A 13086-nucleotide genomic window follows, 5' to 3' on the forward strand; every position below is an offset into this window, starting at 1 on the left:
TCGAGGGTGTGTTAGTAAGTAAGCCATCTGGCTGATTTATTTTTCTCACTTTAGTATTAAAGAAACCCGAGAGCCCAGTTTCTATTTCAGCTGTGCCTTGTGGGAATTAGAAATTGCTTCACCAAATCATCAGCCACCAAGCACTGCGCAGAGCTACATAGGGGAACTATTTTTGGTCGAGAAGTGATGAGGGAGAGTGGCAGAAATGCACACGTTTTCATTTATTTAGAAGAATATGTTACATTAGACATTACATTACTGCAAATGACAGAGAAAACTCCTTCCAGGCTGCTCACTAATTAGAATGAGAAATGGCAATGATTAGAAAATGACCAGTTCCCTGAACCGACTGACGTTGAGATGCGATGGACACAGCCCCGGCTCAAAGTTACAATGCATTAACCACTTAAAGAGACAGGCACCTTTTACTGGTTTCCAGCTAATGAATTAAACCTGTGCGACATTTCACTCACTCACACTGGTACCGGCATGGGCCAAGTAATTGCTCAGCACCCCACCTCAACCCTTGGGGATTTTCAGAAAGTTTGCAAGTGATTCAACAAAACTGACGATCGCATTTTAAAACCCGAAGGCCATTTACAATTTTCATCACCATCCTCAGGGTTGTGCACTTTTCTCGGTGAGCTGAGTATCTGGCCCACACACAAACCCATCACCAGGCTCAAATCTTCAACCTAAACTATCGGGGAATCAAACAAAAACACTGGAAATGTGAAATAAAAACATTAAGTTGTGGAAATAAAGATCGAAACTTGAAATATTAACCTGTCTCTTTATAGCTGTGGACAGACTTCCTGTGTATTTCCAGCACTTTAGTTTGAGAGTTTGTTTGATAAGTGCATAGTCTTTCCTTTTGCTACCTCCCCATTGCTTGTCCAACGAGGGTCACCGTCTGATCGGGTATCAGAGGCAAGTAGAAAGCAATCCCAACGGCACCTCTAACCCTCCAGGTCCCATCAATGAGCCATTGTGGCTGGTCAATCATTAACAGCACCCTGGAGTACTGTGGACTTGACTGGTTCAGTTACCCCACCGCTGTGGCTGCCGTTGAGAAGCAGCTCGATTTCTAACTCCCATTGCCATCTCAAAGCTAACGCGACCCCCAAAACAATCCCTGCTTCCCTCTCGCCGAGGGAGGATTGCCACTAGTTGCTAACGTTGGTTATTGGTGGTTTATGAAATGCCGCCTCCAGTTATTCTGGTACCAGTTTACTTGGTTTGCCATAGCTCATAAAGTGTGCTATTGCTGCCCCTCCTCTGATAGGACAAGAAAGACTTCTACACACACATTTGAAGTAAAGTGACTCAATGACAGTGAAAGCCATGTTACACAAACCAGTCACCACCTTTAATTATGGATCTATAAATAATTACATTGCAGCTTTAACACTGATGCTTTCAAGAAATTACATGGTAATTTTGAGAAGACTAGGATTTTTTTTTACAAAAACAATTGTTCCCCTCTCTCCCACAGTCAGCCTCTGGCTAGCAGGAGTGTGTCCTAACTCTTTGGCCTGTATAGGCCCATACCTGAACTTAACACAAATACAAACATTCTCCCAGTTTCCTATAAAGACTTCTGGATCCTAAAGCAACATTTCTGCCGTCAGTCCTCGGTTATGAGGTCCAAGCTCAGAAAGTTTGTTGATGTCGACTCTAAAACTGATCCATCAGTCCTTGAACGATACAAAGGCTGCACTGTGTAACGGAGGAGATTGCTGATTGAAAGCTTCGAAATGTCACAGAATCAGTCTCTTCTCCCCTCCCTCACTCAGACTCGCCTATTTTTGTTTTCTGTGCTCCTAGCCCAACTGATCCTGCTGGTGAACTTTGAGGAAGCCACGATACAAATAGAGGTAGCCAGGGAACTGGTATCAATTATTCCTAAGGTCTCCCACCCAATGATTCCTCCCTTCTGACTAAACTTCCCTGATTCCAACACTACACAGTGAACTCAGTGCAGATCCACATCATTGCCAGCGAGTAATACAAACTCCCAAAATGTCCAACACTGACACCTGGTGAATAACACATCACACAGAGCTTGAATAGTTGCGTCCTTAAGCCGTGTGTCAAGGTTGTGTTTGTTCCAGAAACAATACACAACAAAAAAGGGCACTGGAAATACTTTAGTAAATAGTGTATGGGCCATTTTCAGTCCGAGTGCTCAGGGACTTGGAGTGACTGGCCTGAACCAGTCTTATTCCTTCCCAAAGATTGGGAAAAAAATATCGTGGACTCAAAGTGGGTTAATCACAAGCCTGGCCTCCAATTAAACACTGATGGTTTCTCCATTCTTTGTCAATTCATTTCATCTTCACAACACACAAGTGTCCAAAGTGGATATTTCCCATTAGCTTTGGAGAGGTCACTAGAAACTGGGTGGCACAATGCTTATCCCAGCTAGAAAAGCCCAAAAATTGCAAGAGCCCCATATACGTTTAAATTTCAGTTTGCTCTCTCTCACAGCTCTTAATATACAAAACATCGCTTCTGGTTTTCAATATAAAAGAAAAATAAGATTTTTTTTTTGTAAAGTCTGAAGGAAAAAGCCCCCCTCCCTCACTAATCTCAGGCTCCGACACTTTCCCTCCTAGTTCCCGGTCTATATTACTGAAATGCAATACTGTACATGCTGCATGCAGGATATCATCCAGCGACAGGCTCTTCTCTACTCCACAGGCAGATCTGGACAGAGAGAATATCCACTTGGAAACTTGTTTTTCTTGTATTGATGAAACTGATGCTTGGATCTAGCTGCTGAAGGCATGTTCCATACATTACACAGTTGGTTTGGAGACTGAAGCTCCCTAAATAATCGAACAGGGATCCTGTCTCTTTAATACTCAGCAATTAACCAGTAGCTTACACTGTCGGTAAACTCATCAGGCTGGCGATGGATTTTGGCCAAGGTATAGAGCTCGCCCTACACCCACTGGTCCCAGGCTAACAAATCAGGGCTGGCGAGGCCTAGCATCCTGTACTCTATTGGCCGCATGCTCTGGTTGCTCCCTCTTGTTAGGAAGATTAAGTCCCAGCGTCCTGCACTGTCCAATAAACATGTTACTCCTTGATCACTCACAGAGGCGGTTACGAGTGGCAACATTTTAACAGTGAAAGATGGAATGAAATGAGGAATGGACTACTTGAAGACTGTTTTGATGTCACAGCTACATTGAGGGAAGGTTTGGGCTGTTCCATGTCTCCCCGTCCCCCAATGTCAAAGGTCCAATTGCTTCAGTTTTCATGCTAAGGTGCTGAGATGCTACAGAGAATGAGGTCTTCCATCAGGACAGTGAGCCTCGTTTACCTCTTGCTGCTGCTGCATGAAAAATATTCTGAAAGAGAGAAAAAAGAAAATCTATTTGAATAGTTTGAGCAAAGAGAGGCTTCAGAACTCTGATGTCCAACATTAACATGTTTAAATGCTCTGCTGAATGACATGGGCTCGCATCAATGACAGAACCCAAACGTGTCCGCCACAATCAATAACTCGCACAGCGCGACTCAAAGCCTTACATCGTGGGGTCGTGAAGCCAACACCCAAACCACTAAATCAGCAAGTCCCCCCTCCCCGAAGGTGCCACTGGATCTCCTAAACACAGGCCAGCCAGATGTTGCACTGGATCTCTGAAACCCAGGCCAGCCAGATGTTGCACTGGATATCCTAAGCTCAGGCTAGTCACATCTGCAAGACTGCAATCTATCCAAGAATATAACTTACAGATTCCCAGTGGATAAGACGGGCAATTGAATATCAGTTTATTTTGGTTGGGGGGGGAGCGGGGGAGGGGGGGGGGAATAGGAAGCAACAAATAAAATTTCTTACAGATGCTCGACTGGAATTAACAAACATTAGACTCTTAATGGTGGTTGTGTTTAATGTCCAATCCGGTGAGATTATAATATTTGATTAGAACCTTTGGAAAGGTGACCAATCAGTACTCAGGACAATGAGGAAACGACAGAGATAGAACAGAAATCCCTTATACTGCTTTACTAAGAAAAAAAATCTTTCACAATTGTGGGGGGCTCGATCAAGAAGTTTGCAGATGATACAAAAGTTGGCTGTGCGGTTGATAGTGAGGAGGAAAGCTGTAGACTGCAGGAAGATATCAGTGGACTGGTCAGATGGGCAGAAAAGCGGCAAATGGAATTCAATCTGGAGAAGTGTGAGGTAATGCATTTGGGGAGGGCAAACAAGGCGAGGGAATACACAATAAATGGGAGGATACTGAGAGGTGTAGAGGAAGTGAGGGATCTTGGAGTGCATGTTCACAGATCCCTGATGGTAGCAGGACAGGTAGATAAGGTGGTTAAAAAGGCATACGGGATACTTTCCTTTATTAGCCAAGGCACAGAATATAAGAGCAGGGAGGTTATGCTAGAACTGTATAAACTGCGTATAGTTCTGGTCACCACATTACAGGAAAGATGTGATTGCACTAGAAAGGGTACAGAGGAGATTTACGAGGATGTTGCCAGGGCTGGAGAATTTTAACTATGATAAAAGATTGGATAGGCTGGGGTTGTTTTCTTTGGAATAAAGGAGGCTGAGAGGAGATTTAATTGAGGTGCATAAAATTATGACCGGACTAGATAAGAGTGGATAGGGAGGACCTATATCTCTTAGCAGAGGAGTCAATGACCAGGGGGCATAGATTTAAATTAATTGGTAGAAGGATTAGAGGGGAGCTGAGGAGAAATTTTTCCACCCAGAGGATGGTGGGGGTCTGGAACTCTCTGCCTGAAAGGGTGGTAGCAGCAGAAACCCCCAACCCATTTTAAAAAAATACTTGGATGAGCACTTGAAGTGCTGCAACCTCCAGGGCGACAGACCAAGTGCTGGAAAGTGGGATTAAGCCGGATAGCTCTTTTTCAGCCGGCACAGGCACGATGGGCCGAATGGCCTCCTTCTGTGCTGTAACTTTCTAGGATTCTACGAATTGCACCATTGACACACTGCTGTGCGCAGTCCTGCCTGTTAATTTTGAAGATTTACATCAACAGGTGAAACCATAAAAATACACGCTGTTAAGAGTCTAATGTCTAATCCAGGGAGAATATCCTTTGGAAATGTCATGCTGTTCAGGTCAAAATCTGTACAATTAACCTCACTAGTCTGTACAGTACAGCTGACAGCCACTGAAGATGTACTCTGCTCATCCCCGTTTGGCCTGCACCAAATGGTTTCCATTTACTGAATGGGAAACATTCTCTCTCTCTCTCATCAACTCTACTAGACCAAAACTGCATTTAATTCCGTCCTCCTCCTCACTCCAGACTGAGGTCTCCTTGGCAGCAAATAGTGGGCGTCAGGAACAGTAACAACCCCTCCAAACACTGCCCGCCATTTTACCGGTCCCACATTTTAGACCGAATCCCCAAGTGTTAGGGTGGACTCGCTCCAGAGTTCCAGGTCTGGGGCCAGAAAGGTGTCGAGACAGCAGCCCGTGAGCCACACGAGGTCTAAGCCCCCGGTAATCTAACACTCGAAGCCCAGGCAGGTTGGTCCCATTTGTGCTTAGATTTCCTGTTTGAATCTCGTGGGCCAGGAGGCTTAGAAAGGGCCGTCCCTAGTGCTGTTGGCTCAACGGTGGACAGATCCCAAAATCTCTTCGTATCAGCGACTTGCGATATATACAAATTAACAAAACAAAGATTTAAAGAACGAACGAACTTGCATTTCTAAAGCACCTTTCACGTCCTCAGGACATCCCAAAGTGCCTCACAGGCAATGAAGTACTTTTGGAATGTACTTTATATGGTTTCCACAAGGCTATATGGTACATACTTGAGCACAAAAAAATTGGATAATCTTGACCTAGAGGTTTATGTAGGGCCCCTGAGAGTGATCTGAATAAGCACACACACACTCACAGTCTGAGCTTTTACACTGGACTGAGGTGACTCCATTTGTTATTGCTGTAGACTTTGCATACTGTAATTCAATTATTGATACCGGGTGCAGACAGATTAAATAATTGTACTTGGACAGTGGCTTATCACATTAATTCATTCTGTGGAGTACTTTGGGATGTTATCACTAATGAGGTGCAGTGACTTAGGTTTGAGAGATGAATGATTTCTGATGGTACTGAACGTGGACACTGCAAAAACTCTCTGCTCTTCTTCAAATAGTGCCACTGATGTGTACCGTACACCGGAAGCACCGTAACGAGCCGAAGGGACCTTGTTTCATCGTCTCGTCTGCAGGTCGGTAGCTCCAACAATACTCTGACCCAGTGGCAAGAGAACCAACAACTGAGCCAAGGTGACAGACGTCAGTGTGACGCGAGGTGCAGCTTACTTGGAACCTAGCAAGGCTGCATTCCACTGATATAAGGTAGGGGTAAGGAGTATTCATCACACGATCGGGGTGGGACGGGGATTACAGTGCGGAATGACTACCTGACTCTCTGAGTGTTAACTGCGTCTGTCTCCAACTGCACCCACGACGACCCAGGTAAGCAGGAGTTAATTACACTTGCACCTGCCGGGTTGAGATTGATTTGGTTTATGTAACTGATAGTACAGTTTGGACTGGATTGAGTGAGACAGTCGGAAAACGGGTTAAATTAAGCATCTTCAAAGAACCGGCACAGGCACGATGGGCTGAATGGTCTCCTCCTGTGCTGTATGATTCTATGAATGGGAGCTCTGGGAGAGAGAATTCACCTGATACTGTCACATACATACTGGATTATTACATAATGCACAGGATTTAGCATTCGACCATCTCAAGGATGTTAGGATGAAGATTTCTGTGAAACTGACCCTCCAGTAATTAAATAGAATTTTACAGCACAGAAACAGGCCATTCGGCCCAACAGGTCCATGCTGGGGTTTATGCTCCACTATTCCAGACTTGCCCTTTTTTAGACAGTTTTGACTACGCTAGACATTAAAAACATCTGACGAAAGGTCTTCGGCCTGAAACGTTAACTCTGTTTCTTTCTCCACAGAAGCTGCCTGACTTGCTGAGCTTCTCCAGCATTTTCTGTTCTTCTTATTAAAAACATCATTCAGATGTACACCCAAAAAAATTAGAAGCAGAAGAGGGAAAATAAGCCAGCAACAGTGAGCCAGGTTATAGACAGGCAAGGATAGCGCCTGGAGCTAACAGGATCAGTAACCGGCAGTGAGCTCACATTCCCCCAGCTCATAAACCCAGGCAATTGGAACAAGCCGATTGCTTTAACCCTGTAATCTAATGCAGCAATTGTACTCCTCCCATTAGCACCACATGTACAATGTACAATGTACAATGGTTTCAACTATATAACGGGGGCTCTGGGAATTACTGTTGAAGAAAACTGAAAAGGAGAGCAAGCTCGAGTTACCCAACAGCCACTGGATGGCAGCCATACGGTGAAAAGTTCCAAAGCTCCATTTAGGCACGCAGGAACAGGAGGAGGCCATTCAGCCCTTCGAGCCTGTTCCGCCATTCAATTAGATCATGGCTGATCTGTACCTCAACTCCATTTTCCCACCTTTTATCCCTATCCCTCGACACCCTTACTTAACAAAATCTATCGATCTCAGTCTTGAAAGCTCAAACTCACCCCCAGCATCCTTTTGGGGGGATGGGGGAGGGGGGAGAGTTCCAGATTTCCACTACCCTTTGAGTGAAAAATTGTTAACTGATTTCGCTCCTGAACGGCCTGGCTCTAATTTTAAGACTGTGCCCCCTCGTTCTTCATTCTCCCACCAGAGGAAATAGTTTCTCTGAATCTACCCTATCGAATCCGTTTAACATTTTAAACATCTCGACTGGATCATCCCTCAATCTTCTGTACTCGAGATTATTAATCGAACCTGTGATTTCAAACAGGGTCTTGTCACAATCACAGCGAGAGGCCAATCGAGAAACCGGCTCCGTCAAATAGTTTGAAAGGGCGTCACCATAGTTACCGTATTTTTGAGAACAAGTTGCTGTTTGAGTTGAGAGTGTTGTTGTTACTATTGGGGGGCTGGGTTGGGAGGAGTTACTGAATTCAATGGCACCAATATTGGCACCTGCTCTTTAGGAGAGTCTCAGGCGCGTCTGTTAAGGGGCAAGTCTGGAATTGGACAACTCGGTCACAGCTTCATGCCAGCCTCACCAGCAACATCAAAGCATTTCTACGCGTTCCTCCTTCCCCCATGTCCGTACCATTCCACTGGTGCTATTCCTGTTATCTTCATCATCACCAACCTCTTCCATCTGTAAAAGAGACAGAGAGAGAGTGAGACAGTGACGGGGGCCAGGGGAGGAGATACAGATTGGTTAATGAACATGTGGTTTATTTTACAAAGAGTAAACATAGATCTCCCAAGGCAGTTTTCAGATGCGTTAACCAGCATTTGGTCATTATACGGTAATCTGGTAAATGCAGTTAGGATCAAACAACATGAACGGTTATACTCAAGATTAGACTTTTATTTCTCACCAATTATTCTTCCCTCCATTCCCTGCACTGTTGACCCACCGCATGTTCCGGGAGCAAGCTGCCCTTCAAGGTAGGTTCTGGGTGCATGTTCCCCAGCCCAGGACCCAGGCTGAGGTCAGCTCCCCGACCCAGGGCCCAGGCTCCAGGCTGAGGTCAGCTCCCCGACCCAGGGCCCAGGCTCCAGGCTGAGGTCAGCTCCCCGACCCAGGGCCCAGGCTCCAGGCTGAGGTCAGCTCCCCGACCCAGGGCCCAGGCTCCAGGCTGAGGTCAGCTCCCCGACCCAGGGCCCAGGCTCCAGGCTGACGTCAGCTCCCCGACCCAGGGCCCAGGCTCCAGGCTGACGTCAGCTCCCCGACCCAGGGCCCAGGCTCCAGGCTGACGTCAGCTCCCCGACCCAGGGCCCAGGCTCCAGGCTGAGGTCAGCTCCCCGACCCAGGGCCCAGGCTCCAGGCTGAGGTCAGCTCCCCGACCCAGGGCCCAGGCTCCAGGCTGAGGTCAGCTCCCCGACCCAGGGCCCAGGCTCCAGGCTGAGGTCAGCTCCCCGACCCGGGGCCCAGGCTCCAAGGCCGAGGTCAGCTCCCCGACCCGGGGCCCAGGCTCCAAGGCCGAGGTCAGCTCCCCGACCCAGGGCCCAGGCTCCAAGGCAGAGGTCAGCTCCCCGACCCGGGGCCCAGGCTCCAAGGCCGAGGTCAGCTCCCCGACCCGGGGCCCAGGCTCCAAGGCCGAGGTCAGCTCCCCGACCCAGGGCACAGGCTCCAAGGCCGAGGTCAGCTCCCCAACCCAGGGCACAGGCTCCAAGGCCGAGGTCAGCTCCCCAACCCAGGGCACAGGCTCCAAGGCTGAGGTCAGCTCCCCGACCCGGGGCGCAATCATTGTTTCAAAGATCTCTGCTGAACACAGCATCTCAGAGCAGACTGCAGATCCCAGCACCGTTTACAGCTTCCAGAAGTCACTCAGATATTATGTTTGTGCTGTTAATTTTCAAATCTACTCATCAAAGGAGGAGAATTAAGAAATAGCAAAATACAAGAAAATGGCAAAAGTAAATCTCATAACTTCAGTCAAAATGGTCTTTCATCGACGTGCTGCCCACGGAGATGGTTTTGTTCCTTCCTCTTCCCCCTCAAGTCTGTCCACACCCCACTCGACATGGCCAGGTCTTTAAAGCTGCTGCGACAGCCCATCGCTGCAATGATCCTCCCACTCCCTGGGGGTGGTCCCAGGCTCTGCTCGATCATTCCCATGGCAACACAGGTCAGACCATATATTGGAGGGGGGGGGGGGGGGAAGAGAAAAGTGCAGGGGCCCCAGATTGGCTGGCTCCCCATCCCCAAAGTGATCGCTCCTGCTGCCGGCCTCCGAGACCCGCTCCTCCACACCCCTGACAGTGGGAATCCTTGAACAGAATCAGTGTCCAACGGAGCCCAGCGGGAAGACTCAAAGCTTTGATGAAACACAGAACACTACATGTTGGTGATAAGTTAGCGTTCACAAAATCCCCATCAACACCCCCAGGGCCAAGAGATAGCTCAATGGGGTACAAAAGAGTGCTTCCTCTTAACAAGGGATATCAGACAATAGTTTTGCTGGACTCCGCCTCATTCCAGCTGAATGCAGAGTCCCTCTAGCCTGCCGACAGGAGATGGTGACGGTCTCAGTAACACAGTTGTCTGCAGCCAACGTGTAAATTGCTTTCCTCGAGGCTAAATAGATTTCACCCTGTACCGATTTCACCCTGTACCGATTTCACCCTGTACCGATTTCACCCTGTACCGATTTCACCCTGTACCGATTTCACCCTGTACCGATTTCACCCTGTACCAACTGCGATCAGACGGATCCCAGGACTGAGCACAAATCAAAACCAGAACCTGTTCAGACCCCCCCCACCTCCACTCCACTCCACTCCCCCTTTACTCTCTCTTACCTCTTTCCTCCACCTCAGCTCACACAGAACTCGCTCAAAACATTCGTGCATGTAGTTAAACTGCGAAAGGAAAAGGAAATACAAAGTGGGTGCCACATAATCAGTCCAAGAGGAACCTGCCTCGTCTCACACAGACTGGCCCCGAGCGCTCGACGGGCAATGGGTTACTTTCTAAAAGTGACAATGAAAACAGGGATGGATGCCCCTGCCATGTTCTCACACGCTGGCCCGGGGAGTGGGGGGAGGGGTGGGGGGGTTGAGGGGCGGGTGGGACAGTGGGACAGGTTACCACATCCCAGGTCAGTCTCAAACCTCGCCTGGTGGCTGCCCGAGATGCACCACAGACAATAAACGTCAACAATATAACCTCTGCGCCCAAACGGTTCAGCACCTGGACTACACGCCCGACATCGCCCACTTGTCGCCCTGCGTTTATTGACCAAACCAGCGGCAGTGTGTCAGTCAGGCTCTCGGAGCAGCGATGGGTAAAAGCGGAGCACGTCATCAAGTCAGGCAGAAGTACAGCAGATACTACTCAAGAAACAAAAGCTTGCATTTATATCGCGACTTTCACATCCTCAAGACATCCCAAAGCGCTTTACAGTCAATTAAGTATTTTAAAGTGTAGTCACTGTTGTAATGTAGGAAACAAGACTTCTAATTTGCACACAGCAAGATCCCACAAACAGCAAAGTGATAGTGACCAGATCATCTGTTTTTTAGCGATGTTGTTTGAGGGATAAATATTGGCCAGGACACCGAAGGTGAACTCCCCTACTCTTCTTCAAAACAGTGCCGTGGGATCTCTTACGTCCACCCGAGGGCAGACGGGGCCTCAGTTTAACGTCTCATCTGAAGGGCAGGCCACCGACAGTGCAGCACTCCCTCAGACACCTGGAGAGTCAGCCCAATGCTCAAGTCTCTGGAGTGGGACGTGAACTCTCAACCTTCTGACTCAGAGGCGAGAGTGCTACCACTGAGCCACGGCTGGCACTACTCAAACCTAGTGAGGAAAAGGCTCTGCATGTCGTTAACTGTAACCATGCTGGTCTGTCCCAGCCGCAGGCAATTGGCAGCAGAGAGCACCGAGGGGGGCGGGGGGTCTAGAAACGCACAGTACATCAGTTACTCACGTAAGGAGTGAAGATTTTCACCCAGCGCGGTTTCTTTTCACCACGGACGTACTCGAAGCAGAACGCCATTCCCTCTTCATCTGTGTCCCACTGGTGCATCTCGTCCCAATCGAACATGATCACCTGGTTCTTTTTAAAGAAATATAAAGCCTCAGCACTTTTCACAAAAAAAAAACCCATCTCGAGAAAGGACGATCTGATTGTACTCGGGGAGTTCGGGAAGGATTTGCCCCTTCCCTTTATAATCCAAACACCTGCCGATTATCGGCAAAACAGGTATTAGTGCACCCCGTCTACAGAGAGCAGAAGGTTAAGGGGTGACCTGATGGAGGTCGTTTAGTTGATGAAGGGTCACAATAAGGTCAATGGTGATAGACTGATTCCCATGGTTGACAATTGTGTCACGAGAGGGTGCAAATTTAAGGCGATCACAAAAAGAATTCAAGGAGAGGCTAAGGGAAAAAACCCTTTGCTACGAGGGTGGTTAGAATGTGGAATTCTGTGTCACAAACCGTGTTGGAACAGAATCTGTAAATTATTTTAAAAATGAAATTAGGTAGCTTCTTGAAAAAGGGTATGGGGAGCAAGGAGAGTGGGATTAGACTTGTTGGCCCAGGCGAAGAGGAGAATTCATGCATGGGCTCGATGGGCTGAATGGCCTATTCCATGCGGCACAATTTCACGACGGTTGCGACAGGATTCATTACCTGACTGTTTGGGCTCACCAACCGTACACTGAAGCCAGTGTACCATGATTAATTTATATATATATATATATATCGCAACGCCAGCGCAGATTGTTCGAGAGAAGGTTTCAATCCCACCCTCCAAGTTTCAGTCTAACCGCACTGGCAGAGGCTGAACATCGCCCTGTTGGAGGGAGGGGAAATATTGTAGCATGGCTCACCCCCCCCACCACCATGCCGGCTCTCGCTGACCAGCTTAAGAGGAGCACTTTTTCACACAAAGGGTAGTAGAAATCTGGAATTCTCTCCCCCTGTAAAAGGTTGTGGACGGTGAGACAATTAGAGCTTTCAAGGCTGAGATCGATAGATTTTTGTTAGGTAAGGGTATCGAGGGATATGGAGCAACGGCGGGAAATTGGAGCCGAGGTGCAGATCAGCCATGATCTGAAGGGCGGAACAGGCTCGTGAGGCTGAACTCCTGATCCTAATGTTCCGATGTTCTTAGGGGTGGCAGAAGCCTAGGAGAAAGTGTCCCAGCCATCTGTGCAGTTGGTGCAAGAACTGACAAGAGAATAATGATTTTTTTTAAATGCACGCTACAGCTCCCGTTCGGGGCTCCCGTCTAGACACTCCATTGTCGGACAGTCACTGCCTAGACTCATACAGGAAGAATGACCTTAGGGAGAGGCACTGGCAGGATCTGGGGACCAGGACACTGCAGCCTAAGCAAGGAGTCAACACCTCAGGGAGGCGGGGAAGGAGAGTAAACTGGCAGGACAGGGGGGCAGAAAAAACCCATGGGATTGCATTCTGTGCCAATGATGCTTCTTTGCGACATTTTAGAGTTGCACGCACCAGTCACCATTACGCTGAGTGGGGAGGGGAGA

The 13086-nt window shown here is 48.1% G+C and overlaps 1 protein-coding gene across 3 annotated transcripts in view; it reads right to left on the reverse strand.

The window, feature by feature from the left end:
* Positions 1–202: 202 nt before the first annotated feature.
* Positions 203–13086, reverse strand: part of LOC137304699 (sorting nexin-27-like) — an 89854-nt gene continuing 76970 nt past the window's right edge. For 2 of the 3 annotated variants that reach the window (XM_067973363.1, XM_067973365.1), the window contains exons 10-13: positions 11514–11642; positions 10381–10440; positions 8177–8227; positions 203–3359 (exon numbers count right to left, since the gene is read on the reverse strand). In XM_067973363.1, the coding sequence (XP_067829464.1) occupies positions 3309–3359; positions 8177–8227; positions 10381–10440; positions 11514–11642 (291 nt within the window). In that variant the 3' untranslated portion in view covers positions 203–3308. Of the gene's footprint in view, positions 3360–8126; positions 8228–10380; positions 10441–11513; positions 11643–13086 lie in introns of all 3 variants that reach the window. The other variant, XM_067973364.1, reaches the window with a different exon arrangement.

Source organism: Heptranchias perlo, chromosome 38, assembly GCF_035084215.1.
Source record: "Heptranchias perlo isolate sHepPer1 chromosome 38, sHepPer1.hap1, whole genome shotgun sequence".
Lineage (NCBI taxonomy): Eukaryota > Metazoa > Chordata > Chondrichthyes > Hexanchiformes > Hexanchidae > Heptranchias > Heptranchias perlo.